This window comes from Anabrus simplex, chromosome 1 (genome assembly GCF_040414725.1).
Source record: "Anabrus simplex isolate iqAnaSimp1 chromosome 1, ASM4041472v1, whole genome shotgun sequence".
NCBI lineage: Eukaryota > Metazoa > Arthropoda > Insecta > Orthoptera > Tettigoniidae > Anabrus > Anabrus simplex.
The window spans coordinates 1,086,272,052-1,086,295,626 of NC_090265.1; the positions used below are offsets into that span (position 1 = coordinate 1,086,272,052).

At 37.4% G+C, this 23,575-nt stretch overlaps 1 protein-coding gene across 1 annotated transcript in view; it reads right to left on the bottom strand.

Annotated features, from left to right (window-relative positions):
* Positions 1-23,575, bottom strand: part of LOC136858025 (protein disulfide-isomerase A5) — a 268,246-nt gene that overhangs the window by 124,295 nt on the left and 120,376 nt on the right. Inside the window, exon 4 of the mRNA XM_067137231.2 lies at positions 4,572-4,792. Within this exon, the coding sequence (XP_066993332.1) occupies positions 4,572-4,792 (221 nt within the window). The remainder of the gene's footprint in view (positions 1-4,571; positions 4,793-23,575) is intronic.

The window sequence follows — 23,575 nt, forward strand, 5'->3', positions numbered from 1 at the left end:
GGTATTCCTTTCCTCAGAAAATCAACATTTATGTGAATTTCAAGTAAACAAATTCCAAGCATGCTCGGGATCTATCTCCTATCAAAATCCATCGCCCTCGGCCGGGATCAATCTCACAAACCTTGGATCCAGCAGACAGACCACTGAGGATGTATTATTTGGAGATGTATTACTTGATTCCATATTCGTTTATAACATAACCAAGTTCGCGATATGTCGTACTGTATGCATAATACTCTTCTCCCTATAGCATTAATATTTCTATTGCTGGTATGCTGGCAATAGATACGATGAAACATTCTTAACTATAATCTATTCTATTACAAGTTTACTAGCAAGCATGAAATACTTTATTGTTTTTCTGATCCTATAAATATATAATCCAGCGATTAGAAATTGTATACCACCGCCTCTCCTACCGTGCCGGTCAACATTCTGATGGTAAAAATATTTTCGACAAATTAGATTCGAACCGCCTTGTCACGGATTCGGACGATGCCGACTTCACGCTTTAGCGACCACAGCCACCAGGTACTGCATGAAGAGCGGACATATTACACGACTTATGTAGGAATATTTTTATGCTTCACATTACAGTATTCATACCACGAACAGTATTTTACAGTACATAATATTATAAGGAGACTGCAATTTAAGGTCTGTGGTCCCCGTTGTTAATAAAAAAAATGCCTGCTGCATCATATCTTAAAGCAACCAGAATTATTGCTTCTAGCAAAATAGCATTATTTCATGCAGTTGACGTTTTAAATGAATCCTTCTTCGATACTAGACAATCCTTGCTGTTCGCTTATGAATTATAAATCCATCAAAGAACTCCGTTACATCCGATTTTCCAAGATTGTAAACTTTTGTTGGAACGCGGCTTCTTAACCTCTCTTGCACATCAAAATTATTTCCTATTTAACCAAAGACTTCAATAAATTCTCCCATTTTTCTAATGCTAATACTAGGTTATAATTTTCGTACGTTTTTCATTAAAGTGCTGCAGTACTGGTAGTCAAAACTAACCCTTCTATTAGGAAAATCACAGATACGTTAATAAAATGTCAAGAAAGTTGAATATAAACAGCAGTTTAAACCAACAATATAGAAGGTTTAACTCTGAGCCAGGTTTAAACTTGATACAAAGTTTAAACCAATATGGGGAAAATGAATGTTAGTTTAAACTCAGACTTAAACCAGATTAAAATAAACCTAGTTTAAACTCATTTGGGGAAAACGGCCCTTAGAAACAAAAAGAGAGATCAAGTAAACACCAGATTTGTGAGGGATGAAGACGGCATATTATTAACAAAGCCAGAAGAAATAAGAATAGATGGAGAGAGTATTTTCAGAAGTTGCTGAACATAAGAAATGATGACAGTCATTCAATGGATGACTAGGAAAGGCAATTAGTTGATGAAGAAATGGATAAAGAAATTACAATAAATGAAATTGAAATGGCTGTAAGAAAGATGAAGAATGGAAAAACTGCTGGAATAGATGAAATTTCAGTGGAGATGATGAAGGCAACTGGAACTGTAGGCCTGCAGTGGACATATCAAGTTCTCAGTATTGCCTGGGAGAATAAGGAGGTCCCTGATGATTGGCAAAAATGAATAATCATCCCAATTTTCAAGAAAGGCGATAAGAAAGTATTGAAGAACTACAGGGGAATTACTCTAATATCCAATGTTGCTAAGATAATGGAGAGGATATTGGAAAGTAGGATAAGGTTGAGGATGGAGAATCAGATACAGGAAAATCAGTTTGGTTTCAGAAGTGGAAGGTCAACAATAGAGCCCAATTTTCATTATGAGACAACTAATGGAAAAGCAATGGGAGTACGGGAATGATATGGTGATGGCATTCATTGACAATGAAAAGGCATATGACAGTGTCCCCAGGACTAAAGTTTGGGACAGTCTGGTGCAAAAAGGAACTGGACAGGGATTAATAAAAATGATCAGGTGGTGGTGATTATTGTTTTAAGAGGAAGTACAACTAGGCAACCATCCTCTATATAACACTAATCAGAGGGAAAAATAGAAGGGATCCGGCACTTCGAAAAATGAAGGTATCAGTCAAAGAAAGAGAAGGGCCACAAAGGGCGTGAAAATGAAAGACTCCCTAGCCCTCGCAAACCTAATAGCGTCGGGGTCAGAAAAGAACAAGAGTTGACCAAAGGAGGTCGGATAGGATAGATGAAAGTGAGGAGCCTGGCACAAGTAAGTGGAAGCAATGCCAGGACTCAGCTAAGGGCCCCGTGGTCGCCAACCCACGCTCTAAAGTTCAGAGCCCCTGAGGCCCCTTTTAGTCGCCTCTTACGACAGGCAGGGGATGCCGTGGGTGTTATTCTACCGCCCCCACCCACAGGGGGAAAAAAAAAATGATCATGGCAATGTACAAGGAACGTTGTAGTTGCATGCAAACACAAGTTGGCAGGACTAGTTGGTTCAAAATAACTGGTGGGCTGAGACAGGGAAGTGTTCTATCACCAATCCTGTTTACAATAGTAATGGATGACATCACAAGAACAGCAAAAACAGCATATAGAGGAAGAGAAATGAACATGTTGTTATTTGCAGATGATATTGTGATTTGGGATACGACGACAGGAAGGTTCAAGAACAGTTGGATGTGGTGAATGGGAAAATCGAAGAATGTGGATTGAAAATAAGTATGTTATGACTAAAGGGGAGAAAGAAGGGAAAGGTCAGATTAGCCTTGCAGACAAGCCCCTGGAAGTAGTGGAAAAATTTAACTATCTGGGGAGTGAATTAATGAAGAATGCTCGACTGGATGCTGAGATTAGTAAGAGGATTCAAGCTGGAAGTTGTTTCTATCATAGTGTAAGAAACATGATATGGGACAAAGATGTGCCAATGGAAGCAAAGGAAACTATGTACAAGATGTATTACGTACCCATAACAACTTATGGAGCAGAAACTTGGACAATGACAAAGAAGGATCAGAGTCGAATACAGGCAGCCGAAATGAAGTTCTTGACGAGTATGATACAGAAGAGTAGAAGAAACAAAATAAGGAATGAGAAAATCCAGGAAGAAATTGGAGTGGAAAAAATGAATGATGGAATAGAGAAGAACCGACTAAGATGGTTTGGGCACATAAAGCGTATGAGTGACGAAAGAATGTCAAGAAAAAGTTATGGAAATGCAAATGCAAGGCAGGAGAGGCCGTGAACGACCATGACCGAGATGGAAGGGCTGGGACGCAGTGTTGGAGGAGGAGGGGTGGAAAGACCGAAGAAAGTGGAGAGGAACCATATTTGCCCCTACCCGGCTACAGCTGGATAAAGGGAAATGATGATGATGATGATAACTGTTTAACAAATGGATTTTGAGAGCTTGGAATTCTGTATTATTTCACTAGAAATAATTGTGAAGAGTGCTACAATCTCCTCTACATGCTACATGTATTTCTTACCTTCGCATGTTGCTTTTCTCCGACAACACTGCCGTTGCTTCACTCACTCTACTGCTCTGCTCACCTGCCGTCTGCCTACTCCATTCATCATGTGACTGCAACGTCTTCTTCTCCACTTGCTGTGTGTGCTTGTGCTAACCTCTATTGGACACGTGATTATGATGTTCTTATTTCTGGAACATACTGGCTTTCAGCTTCTCTATTCTTCTCGACGCTTCTATACCGCTATATATTCTCTGGCTCCACCACCCTAAAATTGAGTCTGCCTTCGTCTTGGAGTGGTGGAGCACCGAACAACTGTGCTACGTTTATATAGTCATTACCATCTGAACTATAATTCTTCAGATTATTTGATGAGCAAGACCTATCATAATGTTATTTTGACATTAGATTCTTCATTGGGCCATCTGCCCCAGTTGAACTTTGCTTTTGCCAGCTGATTACGGCATCAAAATTAAATATGCAAGACATTATTCCTACTTAAAATTTTCAACCACGAACTGTACTTCGGACAATGGAACTTTTATCTCACATTATCTGCTTCCTAGGACCAATGCTACTTTCTGCAACATAAGTCTTCTTCTTCGTTGTCGTCTACCACTTGTATGCTTAATCTACCTATCTACTATAACTATAAATTCACATTACCCTACATACTACAACAGTAGGGCAACAAGAGTGTTTTTCTTATTTGTTTCACGTCACACCGACACAGACAGGTCTTTTGTCAACGATGTGATAGTAAAGGGGGCTACAATTGGGAAGGAAGTGACCATGCCTTTATTTAAGATATAGCCCCAGCATTTGCCTGGTGCAAAAATGTTGGGCTGATTTCAATCCTGGTGACATACACAAGGAATGTGTTTGCAAATCAGTGATAATCAGCAGGCAATTTTGTGTGTCATATACATTCAATGTCTTAAAAACCTTGTTTTTGAATTATTCTAATTTGTAACCATGTTTTCACTCATTGATTTAATCAGCTAATTTGGGTAACAACTATTTCTTTTACCAACAAAAATGGGAATTGTTTTCTATAAATAGCAGTAACTCAACATAGAGAGAAACTAAAGGAGATGTTTGTTCTTTAGTCATTAATTAAGGAACAACCTCATGAAACTCACTCATAATAATGGAGTGTGGGGAAGCCAGTAATGTTGTACTGTTGTCTGATTATTGCATTTTCTGGCCTGTTCACATCAATGGCTGCCATGACGGAATGTCCCTTTAATTCAGAGGCAGCAGACGAGTATTCTGGTTTCAGCTGTTTACAGAACCCACACCATGGAGCGTAAAACATCACCATCACAGGCCGTAGCTCCTTCCGCAGGAATCGCTGGAGACTCTACAACAATAATATATTAAATATTACCTAATGTTTAGAGACTGAACAATATTTTTGATAGATGCGATAATGCAGTTTTTGGGCTTTTGGCATGTTAAACAATTGAAGGAGAATTTTTTTTACATTTTGCAGAGACTTTGCTTTGCACCTTTAAAAGAAAAACTTGTCAGTCCACGAGGAAGACTTCTCTAATAACTATGTTTGGAATTTGAGAATACTTTACCGTTGGTCTATTTTAAGTGGTACTCTTGTTCATCACCAGATGGCTCAAAGTGTGCATGCCTTCCGAATGGGAAGTGATGATGCCCTCTTAGTTCCAATTAAGAAGTTTGCTGTTCAATACATATGTGTGTTGCAAAATAGACAGCAAAGTCATCAGATGAATCAAAGACGATGAGGAAGGAATGTTGTAAAATAAATAAGTACAATAAAAGACTGACAAAGAAGAATAAAATAGAAATGAAGATGAAAAAAAGTGTAAAAGGGAAAAACAAGACAAGAAAAATGTGTGTGAGTTGGGGCAAGGGGAAGAAGGCCATACTCTAACAAAGTTGAAGACACTAGATGAATAATAATAATAATAATAATAATAATAATAATAATAATAATAATAATAATAATAATAATAATAATAATACAGTAACAGTTGTACACAACTTATGAAAGTATGACAGCTTAATGTGAACCATCTTCAACTTCGCTGTATGTCCTCCTTTCCGCTCCCCACACCCTCTTCACCAACCCACCCACTTGCACACACTTATTTCTCTTTTTCTATCCACCCCCTCAACTTCTTTTTTACACACTTTTATTTTCATCCTCATCTCTATTCTTCTATCCTTCTCAGTCTGTCACTGCACTTTATTTTATTTATTTCCTGTTACACATTCCTTTCCCATCATCTTTGATTCATCTGATGACCTTACTGTCTATTTCTCAATGCACATACATACCGAACAGCAAACATTTTATTCGGAAGGCACATTGAGCCATCTGGTGACAAACGAGAGTATCACTTACAATAGACCGATGGTAAAGTATTCTCAAATTCAAACTGTCATTATCACAGAAGTCTTCCTTATGGACAAAAGAGTTTTCCTTCTGAAGACATGGAGCAAAGTCTCTGCGAAATGTGAAGAATTTCTCCTTGTTTTCTTGACATGGCAATAGCCCAAAAGCTACATTATCATATCTATTAATACAGGCTGTGAAAACATCAATCTGAATATTCGTTTTTTTTTTTTCTAGGGGCTTTACGTCGCGCCGACACAGATAGGTCTTATGGCGACGATGGGATAGGAAAGGCCTAGGAGTTGGAAGGAAGCGGCCGTGGCCTTAATTAAGGTACAGCCCCAGCATTTGCCTGGTGTGAAAATGGGAAACCACGGAAAACCATTTTCAGGGCTGCCGATAGTGGGATTCGAACCTACTATCTCCCGGATGCAAGCTCACAGCCGCGCGCCTCTACGCGCACGGCCAACTCGCCCGGTAATCTGAATATTCATGATGGATACTACCACCTGTACAACATTATGTTAACATACACAATAAATCACACAATCTGATTTTGCGAGTATAAAACATAGCAATTATGCTTATCATCGCTAATCTATACTTTGTCATTTTCCCTGAATATAAAGGATTATTATTATACAATTTGCTTTATGCTGCAAAACACAGATAGGTCTTATGGCCTTGATGGGCTAGGAAAGGACTAGGAGTGGGAAGAAAGATGCCATGGCCTTAATTAAGGTACAGCCTGGTGTAAAAATGTGAAACCACGGAAAACCATACTCAGGGCTGCCGACAGTGGACTACCTCCTGAATGCAAGCTCACAGCTGCACACCCCTAAACGCACAGATAACTCGCTCGATGAATATAAAAGAAAAACTAATGGCGACTAGCTGAGGAGTTCATCATGATGAAGATGATGAGCTACAGAGAAGAGGAAATGGTGTTTAAAAAGTTTTAATCACAGAAAACGAGACAGAACTAGGGAAAAGTGGATCCAATAAAGAGAGAAAAAATTTGACAGTAATAACCGTTAAAGAAACAACACACAGGGATCTTCAGCTTCTTCCGTTGACCAGCAATAGAGTGCCAGCCTCTGGATCCCAAGATCATGGGATAAAAACCAGCAAATTTAATCATACTTTTTAAGGGTCAAGAACAGTTAATTTGGCATTATGCTCAATGACGTTAGCATGAAAAAGATCTCTCATGACGTATTTGGTGTTTACACAACAAAATTAATTAAAATTCAGCCAGAGATCATCCAACAGAAACCTCTGCTATCTAGTCAAGTGGAAGATCGACAATGATATGCCAAACCAAACCACATGGCGCAACAGCCCCAAAGGGCCTTGGGCTACGCTGCTCAGCCCGATGGGCTACACATCATGTGTCGTGTGGTCAGCACAACGAATCCTATCAGCTGATATTCTTGGCTTTCTAGACACAATGATATGCAAGCAGCCAAAATGTAATTCAAAATGCCTGAACATGGCACATGAGGCCATATGATTATTACTATTATTAATATAAACTGAACAATGGTAAAGATAGGGAGAAGGAACCAAAGCTTTCTTTTTCTTCAGGTGGAACACGGGGGTACGCATACCCTTTAACATTTTAAGACTGTTTAAGAAAAATATCGGTAAATTTCTACCTACTTTACAAAAAACAATATGTATATGAGTTTCCACCTTATCAATACAAATTTATTTTACATTAAGCAAGTAAATATAGTCAAGACTAGTTTCGACCCTTAGGGGGTCATCCTCAGTTGACAAGCGTTAAAAATATATTGTTTACAAAAACATCACATGTAGTGGTAAAAGCTTAAATTAATTTGAACCGATCATTAATGTTGGTATGTCTGGTACATGATTGACTAGTGTGCATCATCCATGAAGACACATATTATTTTTTATGCTACTACCATCCAATTTTTTTAGGTTATACAATGTGGAATATACATGCATTTATGCAACTCAACAGTGGCAAGTTTAACAATGTACATTTAAAGTTGGTTCATAAATTACACATTGGCTATTGATTAGGACATTGGTTTGAACACTTTTGACTAGAATATCAATGTAACACCTTACTGGCATATATCTTAGATGCTAAAATCAGTTTGTAAAGCCTGTTACTCTTGATTGAGTCTTAGTATAAAGTTAAAATTTTAAATGAAAACTATTTGCTTAGTATAGGCATTAAATAATGCTGTTAAAATGGACGTAGTGGTAAAAGCTTAAATTGATTTGAACCGATCATTAATGTTGGTATGTCTGGTACATGATTGACTAGTGGCATAATCCATGAAGACACATTATTTTACATGCTACCACCATCCAATTTTTAGGTTATACAATGTGGAATATACACACATTTGTGCAACTCAATAGTGGCAAGTTTAACAATGTACATTTAAAGTTGGTTCACAAATTACACAAATTGGCTATTGATTAGGACATTGGTTTGAACACTTTTGACTAGAATATCAATGCAACACCTTACTGGCATATATCTAAGATGCTAAAATCAGTTTGTAAAGCCTGTTACTCTTGATTGAGTCTTAGTATAAGGTTAAAATTTTAAATGAAAACTATTTGCTTAGCATAGGCATTAAATAATGCTGTCAAAATGGACATCTAGCTAAAACAGTGGTATATGTATGTCATATATGCCTGGTTAAAAACACATTACATTAATGTTATTGATATGTGGTGCAACATGTACATTGTTTTGGAACAAATGGGGAATTTTTCATAACAGTCTTAGATATAGTGTTCTAATAAAATGGGTCCGTAAAAATATTTATATGTACAAAACAGTTAGCATTTTAATAATCCGCTGTAGATCGGGTAATGCTTAGATATATATCTGGAGATATATTAGGCAGCTACTAATGTTGGAGTTATTAGAAATATTAATGGAGCATGTTTTCCATCCGTATGTCGTGATGTTTCTGGCTGGTGACATTTGTCAGAATGTGTTGAAATTATGCGTCTTGATGCACGTTGATTTTATCGTGGAAGCGTATATGTTGTAAAAACAAGGTACAGTATCTGGGAATAGAAATAATGAGTGTGATAATGGTGTGGTATGAAAGTGTAATAGTAAATCGTATGTCGTTTTACTTACGTAAGGTGTTGGAACCGTGCGTTCTTTGTAGCTGCCTGTTGGGATCTGATACGTGTTGCTCTGAGATTGTAGTTAGCGGTGGTAGAGGGGAGGTTTGGGGGGATGGGTGGAGTGTTAGTGATGGGAGTGGGGTTAGAGGGGAGGAAGATCACAAATATTGTCAAAAACATCACTTTCTTAAAACAATGTCTACTAAATAATCTAACTCCTAAATTTCTTAGGAAATATAATAATAAACATAGAAGTACCTATCAAACCCAAAATACAAAAAACGAAACAAACCGAATATCGCTTAAGGAAGAAATTAAATTCATGTATAGAAAGAAACAACACCTCAACATACAAATGTATGAAACACACCTCAAAGCCTCACATGAACTACCACACACATACTGGAACAACTTCCAACAAATAACCAACGAAAAGATAGAAAATATAGCCATACAGAAGCAGAACACCCTCAACAAGAAACTCAACGCACTTAAGGCATCACTAAACCAAACCAATCATACACAGTATAGACAACATACTACTATTTCTACTGACAACAACCAACATATTTTCCATCCCCCACTCCAAAACCTAACTAACACAATATTCAATGAAAAAGAAACAACTATACTGAGCAAGGGACCAAAACATAACTGGAAAAACAATTCTGTTTTTGAAAATATTGCCACTATTATTACTGAAACAGAAGATGCCTTAAACAAAATACCCCAAGAAAAACAAAATGAAATTAGATATGAAATTAAAAAAACACTACCACAATATATTGATAAGATCACTCAAAAACCTCAGAATCAAGATATCACAAACCAAACACAAATTAAGGTACTCAAAAATAAAATCCAGCAAAATAACCTAATAGTAACAAAGGCAGATAAAGGAAACACTACAGTCATTATGGATAAAGAGGAATATATAACAAAAACAAAAACCTGCTTTCAAGATGAAACTTTTCAAATTAAGACTAAAGATCCCACTAACAGTATCCAAAAAAACTTAAAAACTCTCCTAAAAAACACCAATTTCCTCTTGAACGAACAGGAAACTACAAAATTAATCACCATGAATCCAGGGATACCTACAGTTAAAGCTTACCCTAAGATCCATAAAGACAACATTCCTATGAGACCCATAATAAACTACAGGCCAAGCCCTATTTATAAATTATCCAAATACATACAAAAATTCCTTAAAAAACATTATGTCTTTCAAGCAAATAAAACCATTAAAAACTCAATAGATTTTTGCAATATTACTAAGAATATAAGAATAGAACACTTCTACAAGCTAGCAACATATGATATAACAAACATGTATCCTAATATACCCACACAAAAAACTATCACTATCATAGAATCCAATCTTTATAACCACAGTAAGTTAAGCAAATTGGAAATAGATGAATTTATAAAACTTTTACAATTTGCTATCAATAATAATTATTTCAAGTTCCATGACACTATCTATCAACAGAAAGGATTACCCATGGGATCACCAATATCAGGCATAATAGCTGATATATATATGGACTACTTAGAACACCAAGAAATTAAAAAAATAGAAAATATTATCTATTGGTGCAGATTTGTCGATGATGCATTTATAATCATGGACAATAGACATACTAATGAAAACATAATCTTAGAACAACTAAATAGAATAGATCCCCATATTAAATTTACCATGGACACTGAATACAACACCACCATAAACTATTTAGATATATCCATAACTAGACATAACAACCACCTAACATATAACATATATAGAAAACCTACCCACACATCAAATACAATAAAGATAGACTCCACCCACCCACATACTCATAAGAGAGCTGCATACTATAGTATGATTCACAGAGCATACAACATTCCACTTTCAAAAGAAAATCTAAATAAAGAACTAAACACAATCCATGAAATAGCAAAACAAAACGGATATAAAAGAGAAATGATAAACCGGATCATCAACAAAGTCAAAAACCAACCTAAAACCAAGTTAACCAGAATCACCAAAAATAAAAAAGAATATGCACTGTTTACTTACAACAATAACCATATACATCCCATAACAAATATCTTCAAAAAACAAGGCCTAAAAATAGCATATAAAACTGCACGCAATAACACCAACATACTATACAATTCCAAATCAGTTAATAACATAAATAAATACAATCACTCAGGAGTCTATCGCCTCAAATGCAACGACTGCCGAGCCAGCTATGTAGGGCTTACTGGTAGAAGTTTTTTAATACGATATAATGAACATGTCAACGCCGTCAAACACAGACACTTCTCAGCAATGGGTCAGCACACTGACGATCAAAAACATAATTTCACGGACATTAAGAACGACATGCAAATCCTCAGTATGAATCCAAAAAGTCCCTTGCTCAGCATAATAGAAGAATTTTACATAAATTTAGACAAATACGTGAACCCGAACTCCAACCTAAATGAAAGTATAGACAGAAACAATAATCTTTTTCATGCAGTAATTCCCTTATTAAAAGATTTCTACATCAAAAGAATAAGTAAACAAAAATCTATATGTTCAAATCAACCGCCCCAAGACTTCCTCCCCTCTAACCCCACTCCCATCACTAACACTCCACCCATCCCCCCAAACCTCCCCTCTACCGCCGCTAACTACAATCTCAGAGCAACACGTATCAGATCCCAACAGGCAGCTACAAAGAACGCACGGTTCCAACACCTTACGTAAGTAAAACGACATACGATTTACTATCACACTTTCATACCACACCATTATCACACTCATTATTTCTATTTCCAGATACTGTACCTTGTTTTTACAACATATACGCTTCCACGATAAAATCAACGTGCATCAAGACGCATAATTTCAACACATTCTGACAAATGTCACCAACCAGAAACATCACGACATACGGATGGAAAACATGCTCCATTAATATTTCTAATAACTCCAACATTAGTAGCTGCCTAATATATCTCCAGATATATATCTAAGCATTACCCGATCTACAGCGGATTATTAAAATGCTAACTGTTTTGTACATATAAATATTTTTACAGACCCATTTTATTAGAACACTATATCTAAGACTGTTATGAAAAATTCCCCATTTGTACCAGTGGCGGCTCGTGAAAAAATCGTCCTACGTGCTACAAAAAACAAGCTAAATACGCTGTTTTAAATATGCATGTTGCCTTGATGAACAACGCATACTTCAAACTTGGTAATAATAATAATAATAATAATAATAATAATAATAATAATAATAATACAACTTTTATCACAATTTATAACTCAGAACAAACAAAAACAACATTAATTTGGAAGCAGATGAATTCTTCGACAACTGTCTACGAGATAAATAATTCATTGGAGAAATATTGTTTTTACTAACCTAATGGCGCAACTTACATCAGTGCAAATAGAATCGTGGGAATATAGATCCCCACGAACACTAATTTAATTTCACTTTATATACACTGCAGTGGATAAATAATTTGATAAATCTTCGTATAAACTTTAGCACTAACACAATGACAGAAAAAACACGCACCAGTAATATAACCGCGAGAAAACAGCTAATGACGGAACTGAATAGAGTGAAAAGGGAAGCAAAAGAGAATTATATGAATGGCATGCTTCAAGAGGGTAATGACCACAAAGGAAAATGGAAAAAGCTGTATTCATATATCAGGAATCAAAACCGCACAAAGCAACTGAAAGAGCTGCCAACTGATTCATTGAGGCCTCCCCTATTACCAGAGTAAATGTCCGGCTCCATGGCTAAATGGTTAGCGCACTGGCCTTTGGTCACAGGGATCCCGGGTTCGATTCCCGGCAGGGTCTGGAATTTTAACCATCATTGGGTGTACGTGTTGTCTTCATCATCATTTCATCCTCATCACTACTCGCAGGTCGCCTACGGGCATCAAATCAAAAGATCTGCATCTGGCGAGTCGAACATGTCCTCGGATACTTCCGGCACTAAAAGCCATACGCTATTTCATTTCACCAGAGTAAATTGCATTGTAATGCGGGATAACATTTAGGGTCAGTCAAAGATTCTTTGACTCACCTACGAATTCCTTATTTTTGACACAAAAGGAAGATGGATATTTTAATAAGCATGTGTGAGATATATTGCCTCCACTTACGCTTTACTTTCGAGCCCAGACGATGCTACTCTCTAGTGGCAGATTCGCTTACCACGTTCAACATAAGCACGGCCGACTGGATCCCTCGCTGCGCTCCAAGGAGCTAGCTAGAGCGACGCATCAAGTCGGCCGTGAACATAAGGGTAGCAGGAGACATCGAGTAATTCTACCCCCTTGCGGGAGAGAAAGTAACTATAAACGGGATCAGTGAAAGTTGATCCCGGTTTACGGTATACTCCGCCGGCTAGGGGGAGTGTTGCAAGCTTGGCTGCGCCTGCGTATTGCTTCCTTCAGGCTACAGGCAAGGGCTCACTTCACATGAGCACGAGCCTTGTTCCCCGGGAGAACGGCGCTAGGTGTTCGACAGATCTCGTCCTGATTTTCACAAAACACAAATTCATATCGTACTCAAAACAACGAAAAGGCACCAGGATAATTGTACTGTACATAAATAATATTCCTTACAGTTCCAAGCTACGTGCTGGAGCCCGGTAGCACGTACTGACCGGCCGCCACTGATTTGTACCAAAACAATGTACATGTTGCACCACATATCAATAACATTAATGTAATGTGTTTTTAACCAGGCATATATGACATACATATACCACTGTTTTAGCTAGATGTCCATTTTGACAGCATTATTTAATGCCTATGCTAAGCAAATAGTTTTCATTTAAAATTTTAACCTTATACTAAGACTCAATCAAGAGTAACAGGCTTTACAAACTGATTTTAGCATCTTAGATATATGCCAGTAAGGTGTTGCATTGATATTCTAGTCAAAAGTGTTCAAACCAGTGTCCTAATCAATAGCCAATTTGTGTAATTTGTGAACCAACTTTAAATGTACATTGTTAAACTTGCCACTATTGAGTTGCACAAATGTGTGTATATTCCACATTGTATAACCTAAAAATTGGATGGTGGTAGCATGTAAAATAATATGTGTCTTCACGGATTATGCCACTAGTCAATCATGTACCAGACATACCAACATTAATGATCGGTTCAAATCAATTTAAGCTTTTACCACTACGTCCATTTTAACAGCATTATTTAATGCCTATACTAAGCAAATAGTTTTCATTTAAAATTTTAACTTTATACTAAGACTCAATCAAGAGTAACAGGCTTTACAAACTGATTTTAGCATCTAAGATATATGCCAGTAAGGTGTTACATTGATATTCTAGTCAAAAGTGTTCAAACCAATGTCCTAATCAATAGCCAATGTGTAATTTATGAACCAACTTTAAATGTACATTGTTAAACTTGCCACTGTTGAGTTGCATAAATGCATGTATATTCCACATTGTATAACCTAAAAAAAATTGGATGGTAGGGTAGCATAAAAAATAATATGTGTCTTCATGGATGATGCACACTAGTCAATCATGTACCAGACATACCAACATTAATGATCGGTTCAAATTAATTTAAGCTTTTACCACTACATGTGATGTTTTTGTAAACAATATATTTTTAACGCTTGTCAACTGAGGATGACCCCCTAGGGGTCGAAACTAGTCTTGACTATATTTACTTGCTTAATGTAAAATAAATTTGTATTGATAAGGTGGAAACTCATATACATATTGTTTTTTGTAAAGTAATATCTATCAATACGGAAATGAAACTTATAAACAACAAATTTCTACCTAGTCGGCAAATATAACTTCCGATTTGAAAGTACATCGATCAGCTGGCGTCAACGTGCTGTTCACAACAGCTGGAGGAGATTTAGAGTGATCTTCAATTAAAATCGACCTATCAAATCAGTTTCTCTTGGTCGGCAACTCGGCACTAAGTAGCAGAATCAAAACAGTAGGCCATATTATTATCTGCTTGTCTAAAGCTTTGTAATTGCCGCCTTAGTGGAAGAAATTTTACTCGTTTAGACAAAAATAAGTATTTTAGTGCTGTATGTTGGCTGTACAGTTAAGGTAAGGTAAGGGTTATTCTGCCCGAAGGTAGGTACTTATTATCACTGGCTTTTGTCTGATCTGATACTAGTGCCTTTCACTTTTCTAGAATATGTGATTTGTTGTGTGGTTTGCATTGAAAAGCGGTATGTCTTTTATGATTACATTTTGAAGTTCTTAACACTGTGTGTACCGTAACTTATAAGGCAAAGAAAATATTAGACTGTGTTAATACTCTGAACACCTGAACAGAAACGATTTGACTGTACAGACTCTAACAATCATAAAAAAGGAAGTTTCGTTCTTATAAGCACGTAAGCTAGTGTTTGGTGGCGAGTTAGGTTGTTATTTTGTGTGTGTTTAGTTTTGAAGGAAGAAGAAAATAATGAACAATTTTACATCCACTCAGGCATCAAAAAAGCTGAAAGTTAATGATTCAAACTAAACAATGACAGGGAAATGCCAAAAGTGTCATGTGGTGATGAAAAAAAAGATCACAACAAAGAGTACAGCCGCATGAACAGTGGGACAGAAGACATTCCCAAATGCTGGAATTTGGAGAAAAATCTGGAGTTTTGCAGTATGTACGAACGGTTCTTGGTAAAATAAAATAAGAAATTTGTTAGCAAAATTTGTAAAGAAATTGACGACTTGTGAACTGAAAGCATACCTCATGGGATGAACATTTCACAGCAATGGGTTTTTGTTTCTATTTGTGCAACTGGTGGAACTGAAAATAAATGTCACCAAATGCTTTCTCTCCAAAAGAAAATATTTAATGAGAGTTCAACTAATCAGATTGCAGTTAAAATACTAACAACAAATCTGAAACTTTGGACACTGCATGCACTAAGGCTTTCAAAAAAGGAAGGAAGTAACTGACAATGAATTTCGAACAGCATATAAAGTACCGGTAGTTAAGAAAAATCAAGCCTTCCACGATTTTGAAACTGAAATTGACATGGGCCGCACACTTCATTCAACTAACGCACGCATAAATATTGTTTCTCATAACATAACAGGAATGAGAAATCAGGTAGCAAACATGATAGTGCATGGGAAAATAGTAAAATTGCCCTCCTTATAGATCAAAAAAAGTACCACACTCAGTCAGCTGACATCACACCATCACTCATAGTGTACGTGAGGACAACACTTCCAGATATGGATCAGCATGCCGACATTAACTGCTGAAGTGCACTGATGGCTTATTTGGGACCACTGGGGTTCATTGATCAGTTTCTGAAACAGAATCTTGTTGCAGTCTCAACTGATGGGGCTGCAGTAATGGTGGGAAAGAAGAAAGGTGTAATTACTTTAATAAAGAAACTGTTTCCCAATGTTTTGTTCTGGCACTGTGCCAATCACAGGCTAGAGCTTTCTGTAGGTGATGATGTGAGTCAAGATTTCCCCCCAACATGTAAACCACTTCAAATATTTCCTTGATAAAATGTATAGAGTTTACCATCAGTCACCTAAAAGTGCCAGGGAATTGAATACTCGTGCAGAGGAACTTGAAGCCGTACTCCTAAAAATCGGAGGGATTCTACATAAAAGATGGGTTGCATATTTCAAAAATGCCAAAGATGATCCCAAAAGAGACAAAACTAAGGCATTGGCAGAACTTAGTATTGACTTGCAAGCTCGTGACATTATGATTTATTGTGCCCGTAAGAAGATGTGCCAGCAAATAATGGTGTTTTCTGAAAGATAAAACATGGCCCATACTGAAACCTTGGAAGCAGAAGCACTGTTAATGCTTTAAGACATGAATCTCAAAAAAGGAGCAAGAAATAAAGGGTATCATACCGATGCAGTGAAATTCTATGAGTGCCTAGGTAGGTGTATGGAGAACCACCCTTTAACATCACAAGACATTGAAATTCCAGAATTGGTTACAGTTTTGGACACTACCACTTGGCCCGAAAATCCTCTTGTAACTTAAGGAGAACCATAAATAAGAAACTAGTGCAAATGTTTTAACCTACATGAAGGACAAATCTTAACAGGTTTCCATGGATATCTTGCTGAGAAGAAATGCCACAAGTCTCTTCTCCCTCTTATTAACACTATGAGCAGCATCCCCATTTCGACAAGTGAATGTGAAAGAGGATTCTCACAAAGGAACTTGATCATGACTCCAACAAGACCATCACTGCATCTGAATACAGTAGCAAATCTTATGTTCATCAAGTTGGTAGGCTCTCCACTAAGAATTTTCAAACCTGTGGATTATGTAAATTCATGGTTCCTGAAAGGAAGACATCTGGCGACCAATACAAAAAGCAAGGAGAAGAAGCGTGAAGATGGCAGTGATCAGCCTCTTTTACCAGTGTGGAATTTACTGTAATCAGGTCAGAAAAATCAGACACTACCACAGTGCTTATATCTATGTGTTCACTTAATTTTAAAATGTAAAATGGTCAGAAATACTGAATGCAGTTACCACCTTGTTAACCACAAATAAGATAGCGTAATCAATTTTTCTACAAACATGTCAGCCCAAAAAGTGAAAACCGGACTGTGCATAATTGCCAAAAAATTGTAAAATCGTGATGTTTTCTCGACTACAACTAAGAGTACCCTTAAAATGTATTTAGAAAAAAAGCACTGGAAGGAACTGATATCACTAGTTGATCGAGGGAGGTCAGAAAATCTGACAGAAACAAGAGACCCACAGTGAAGCTGTGATCTATCAGACTCCAGAACTCAACACAGCATTATTATTTATCATACCATAATTGAGTTCAACAGAGGAACAATAACACATCTAAGGTACTGTTCATACAGGGAGTAGTTTAAGACTTCACACTTCTGCTCACAGGCTGCTGGAATCCCCAAACAACCGCCATATGGCTTGTGTCAAGCTTGGCGTACGTGATAGGGCTTGTATCAAGCTTGGCGCAATAAGGAGTCTTAACAGCTAATGTGGATCATGGGAGACTACTGGCAAAAATGAGTGCAATTGGACTAGACAAAAGAGTGACTGAATGGGTTGCTATATTTCTAAAAAATAGATCTCAGAGAATTAGAGTAGGTGAAGCTTTATCTGACCCTGTAATAATTAAGAGGGGAATTCCTCAAGGCAGTATTATCGGACCTTTATGTTTTCTTATATATATAAATGATATGAGTAAAGGAGTGGAATCGGAGGTAAGGCTTTTTGTGGATGATGTTATTCTCTATCGAGTAACAAATAAGTTACAAGATTCTGAGCAACTGACGCGTGACCTCGAAAATGTGAGATGGACAGCAGGCAATGGTATGTTGATAAACAGTGTTAAAATCCAGGTTGTGAGTTTCACAAATAGGAAAAGTCCTCTCAGTTTTAATTACTGCGTTGATGGGTGAAAGTTCCTTTTGGGGATCATTGTAAGTATCTAGGTGTTAATATAAGGAAAGATCTTCATTGGGGTAATCACATAAATGGGATTATAAATAAAGGGTACAGATCTCTGCACATAGTTATGAGGGTGTTTAGGGGTTGTAGTAAGGATGTAAAGGAGAGGGCATATAAGTCTCTGGTAAGACCCCAACTAGAGTATGGTTCCAGTGTATGGGACCCTCACCAGGATTACCTGGTTCAAGAACTGGAAAAAAAATCCAAAGAAAAGCAGCTCGATTTGTTCTGGGTGATTTCCGACAAAAGCGTAGCGTTACAAAAATGTTGCAAAGTTTGGGTTGGGAGGAATTGAGAGAAAGAAGAAGAGCTGCTCGAGTAAGTGGTATGTTTACAAGTGATTATTAATTGTTTAACATTTAATAAGTGGTATGTTCCGAGCTGTCAGCGGAGAGATGGCGTGGAATGACATTAGTAGACGAATAAGTTTGAGTGGCGTTTATAAAAGTTAGGAAAGATCACAATATGAAGATAAAGTTGGAATTCAAGAGGACAAATTGGGGCAAATATTCATTTATAGGAAGGGGAATTAGGGATTGAAATAACTTACCAAAGGAGATGTTCAATAAATTTCCAATTTCTTTGGAATCATTTACGAAAAGGCTAGGACAACAACAGATAGGGAATCTGCCACCTGGGCGAGTGCCCTAAATGCAGATCAGTACTGATTGATTGATTGATTGATTGAATGGATGAAAACCATAACGGTATAAGTAGCATTTTGGTCATTCAGAGAAAAAGGCATTTAAACATCGTCACCACTCATATAAAGCATGCTATTTGTAGTTATACTACCCATCACTATAGCGAAGAATATTACCGCTATCACTTGTATCTCTTTGCTGGTGAAAGGATACATCCTCCTGGAGTGGAGTTACATCCTGCACTTAACTCTTTTTTTTTTTTTTTTTAATGTCACTTATACCATTTTGGTTTTCATCCATTCAATTGTAACAGTTTGACAGTAACTATTGGAGTTTTAAGGTTTGTTGCGAGGTTATTATTGCAATGGTTAAGTACTCTACAGCACAGAGAATATTTTTGATTGAGTGTTATTTGCACAAGAAAAAGAAATCAGTTAATAGGTGCCTTTGAAAATTCCGCTATCCCACTTTTACAGTACCATCAAAACATTACATGCAACAATTCGTTCACAAGTCTCATAGTACTGGTTACATAATTAATAAGAAAAACCAGCAAAGAAGAACAGTTCTCACACAGGGAAGACTGCAAGTCACTCCACATAAGTCGCTTCGTAGAGCAGATCAGGAAACGGATATTTTACATTCGGCAGCACGTAATGCAACAAAATTATTACATTTACGATCTTACGGGACTCCTTCAGTCCGTAACATACAGACTACAGATTTCATTGCAAGAATAAGAGTTTGCTATTGTTTAATGAATAGTGTCCAGCCCAGCGGTCTAGATGTAACGTACCTGCCTCCCATCTGGAAGCCCCAGTTTGATTTCCGGCCAGGTCAGGGAGACTTTTGGCTGGTCCTGAGGTTTGGTTCAAGGTTCACTCAGCCTACATGATTACAATTGAGGAGCTATCTGACAGTGAAATGGCAACCCCGGTCTCAAGAATAACGACCAAGAGGATTCATCACACTGACCATGCGTCACCTTGTAATCTGCAGGCCTTCAAGCTGAGCAGCAGTTGCTTGGTAGGCAAAGACTCATGAGGGCTGTAGTGCCATGGGGTTTTGTTTAATGAATAGTGTACACGATGGTATCGTGGATCCATTCTTTCTTTTTATGAGTGATGAAGCATGGTTTCATTTGAGTGAAAATGTGAATTCAGAGAACAATAGGATCTGCGATACAGAGAACCCACACATTTTACAGCCCAGATCTCTGTACAATGTGAAGGTGGGTATTTTTTCAGGACACGATTACTTCTGACCATTATATTCACAGCATTCTCAAACCATTTTTTTCTGAACTGACTGAAAAAAAGAAGGTATGGCTAATTCCAGCACGATGGTGCAATGCCCCATACAGCGTGTAGCACTATGCGACAGTTGAAAAAAGTGTTCGATGATCAGATCATCAGTGCAGTCCTATGGTCCTCTTATTTGCTTGATTTAAGGACATTAAAATTTTATCTATGGGGAACTCTCAAAGAAAGAGTTTACAGAAATAATTCTGGAACTGCAGAAAAATTTAAAATAAAACTTAGGAACACTGTGAGTTCCATCATAAGATGTGAAGCTTGCATCGCAGCTGAAGGACATAACTTTCAACATCTTCTGCAAATACAGTCTGTCTGTCCGTCCGTTTATGTATTCACTCATTCATTCATTCATTTATTTATTTATTTGTCCTGAGCATGTATATAGCTGGTGAGATCAGTTTTGTTTTGTTTCTACAGGTGTAATCATGCTGCTTCTTCGAGATGAATACATCCACTCACTATTGCAGGCACTGCACTCACTGCCGCTGCTTTTCTGTGCTCCTATCGCTCGGTACTCCACTATGAAGTCTTAAATTATTCTCCATGTATTACTAATGTAGAGAGATGGTTTATGTTGAACTATAAAGTGTGCCACCAGTATTTTCACACATTATAACATACGAGAGTTTCCTTTACTCATTTTTCAAGACTCCATGATATCTTGGAGTCAGAATTTTGTCCCACTAAGTCTGCCGACACGAGCACCTTCAAACACCACTGGACTGAGCTGGGATAAAATCAGCCAACTTAGGCATAAAAAGCCAGCAGCCTATCATCTGAGCCATTCAGTCCAGCTGCGTGATTTAATCCATATCCTTGAAAACTTCAGGAGCCCTCTTCCCTCCCCCCCCCCCCAGCCCCCACCTGCACCTCTCCCCGCCACAATTCCTACCTAATACACCAAGGCATTTATGTTATCATGCATTCTTAAGAAAGAGTAAAATAGTATCACTGTAGAGAAAATATGTCATAGAATTTCAATTTATTTTTAAACAAGGAAGGATTAGGATAGAACTAAACAAAGCCACAGAACTATGATAAAAATGTTGATTCCCATAGCGAACCTGAAATATTTGTTCTGAATGAGTAAATATATAATACTAATATAGTTAGTCCATTATAATGTCCAATAACGGACCAACTGTATTGGCCACAGAACTAGTTACAAGCAGAGGATTGTGGGGGAGATTAGCAGGCTTGCAGACAGAACGCTGGATCTATAACAGTCTATAATGAAGATGTATGTATGTATGTAAATGGAAGAATTAGGAGTAGTAGTTCCCCTCAAAGAAGTAATAACAATTGTATTGGCTGGAGCTGAAAAGCATTACGTCAGTTTTTACTACTTTTCAGGAGAGAGAATGAATGTTATTACCCGAACAGAACATGACAAAACCACTATATTAATGTTATATATTGTGGGGCGGCTACTCAGGTTATATATTTGCTACTGGAGGGCCATTTTTAATTTAATTTAACCACTGATTTCCAAAATCAAATTTGAAAACATGACTTAATGCCTTTCAGCTCCGTGATCAGCTTGATGTGGCATAAAGTCATCTATAATGAATATTTCACGTGATCATTTGTCTAAAAATGTATTTGTAACATGAAAATCCCCTAAATCCTGTACAAATATAATTTTTTTTTTTTTGCTAGGGGCTTTACGTCGCACCGACACAGATAGGTCTTATGGCGACGATGGGATGGGAAAGGCCTAGGAGTTGGAAGGAAGCGGCCGTGGCCTTAATTAAGGTACAGCCCCAGCATTTGCCTGGTGTGAAAATGGGAAACCACGGAAAACCATCTTCAGGGCTGCCGATAGTGGGATTCGAACCTACTATCTCCCGGATGCAAGCTCACAGCCGCGCGCCTCTACGCGCACGGCCAACTCGCCCGGTCAAATATAATTTATAAGACAACTTGTGACATGGACCATTACACAAGGACTCCCTTTCATTTGCCGTATTTGGCCACTTATGGTCTTTTAAACTGTCTTTACTAACCTTTGTTTGCTTTCTTCTCATTGGTGTTTTTCCTATAGTTGTTTCTGTAAAGCAAATCTTTTCTGTTAGCATCTTTTATGATGGTTTCCTTTTGTGAAACATAATATGCAAATAACACACACTTCCTATAATTAGGCTCTCTTAAGTAAACAATGCGCAACCGGGAAATGCGGCAAAATAAAGTAAATGTGAAAATCTTGCAGTGAGGCGAACACTAAGGAATGTGACACAGAAAGACAAATAACTGATTTAATGCTTTACTCCTCCAAACACGCAACTCGTAGCAGTGGTATCTGGTATAAAGAGAAGGCTTAATTCTTCCTTATGTTGTCCGAAGGCCCTTTCTTCAATACGGTACTTCAGAATACTGATGTTTAAAAAATGTGCACTTTTGACTTAATACTTTTCAGCTTAAGCCAATTCAATTGTTTCAGAATGTCTACAATTATAGAATTTTATTAGCAGCTGTAAGGATTTCCATCAAGTACGTATCACCTGAAAGTTTAATATATTAATACTGAAAACATGAATTAGAAAGGTATGCTGCAATAGCTGCCAGAGTGAAGTGTGAACTTACATCAGTGACTATGTTGTAACAACTTAATAGGTCTCTGTCTCATACTTCTAAGAGCTCATGCACAAGAATCTGAATTAAATACCATGAAAATCACTTTCCATATCAAGAGGTCGAGAAGTACTACAATGAGAACAAAATTTTTGAAGTATTTTACATCTTGAGAAGGCACAAGATACATACATACACACATTACAACCTGTTATGCTTTTTCAGCATTCAGTCTGCAAACCTCTGTGAATTAATGAAGCACCTCCACAATCCTCTATTAAAAACTCTCTCTGTGGCCACATTTAGTACCACACCTCTTATCATTTGTCATCGGCTGTTACTTATTTCTGAGTATACAATTTCTACAACTTACTGCTCGTTTGCACTCAATGCTGTTTGTGCTTGTACTTCTAATGACTAAACAAGTCGATTCTAGCATGAAACATGTATCCACACAGATTACACTTGATAGATGAAAGAGGATGAGGCTGCAATTGATGGGGTACGGGTATCTGACGTTTAAACTCTTTATGCCTGCTCAAACAGTTCAACAACGGCAGAGTTGGTACAGTGCAAAAGCAAGGACCCATGGCAAATGTGTCCCAGGTCTG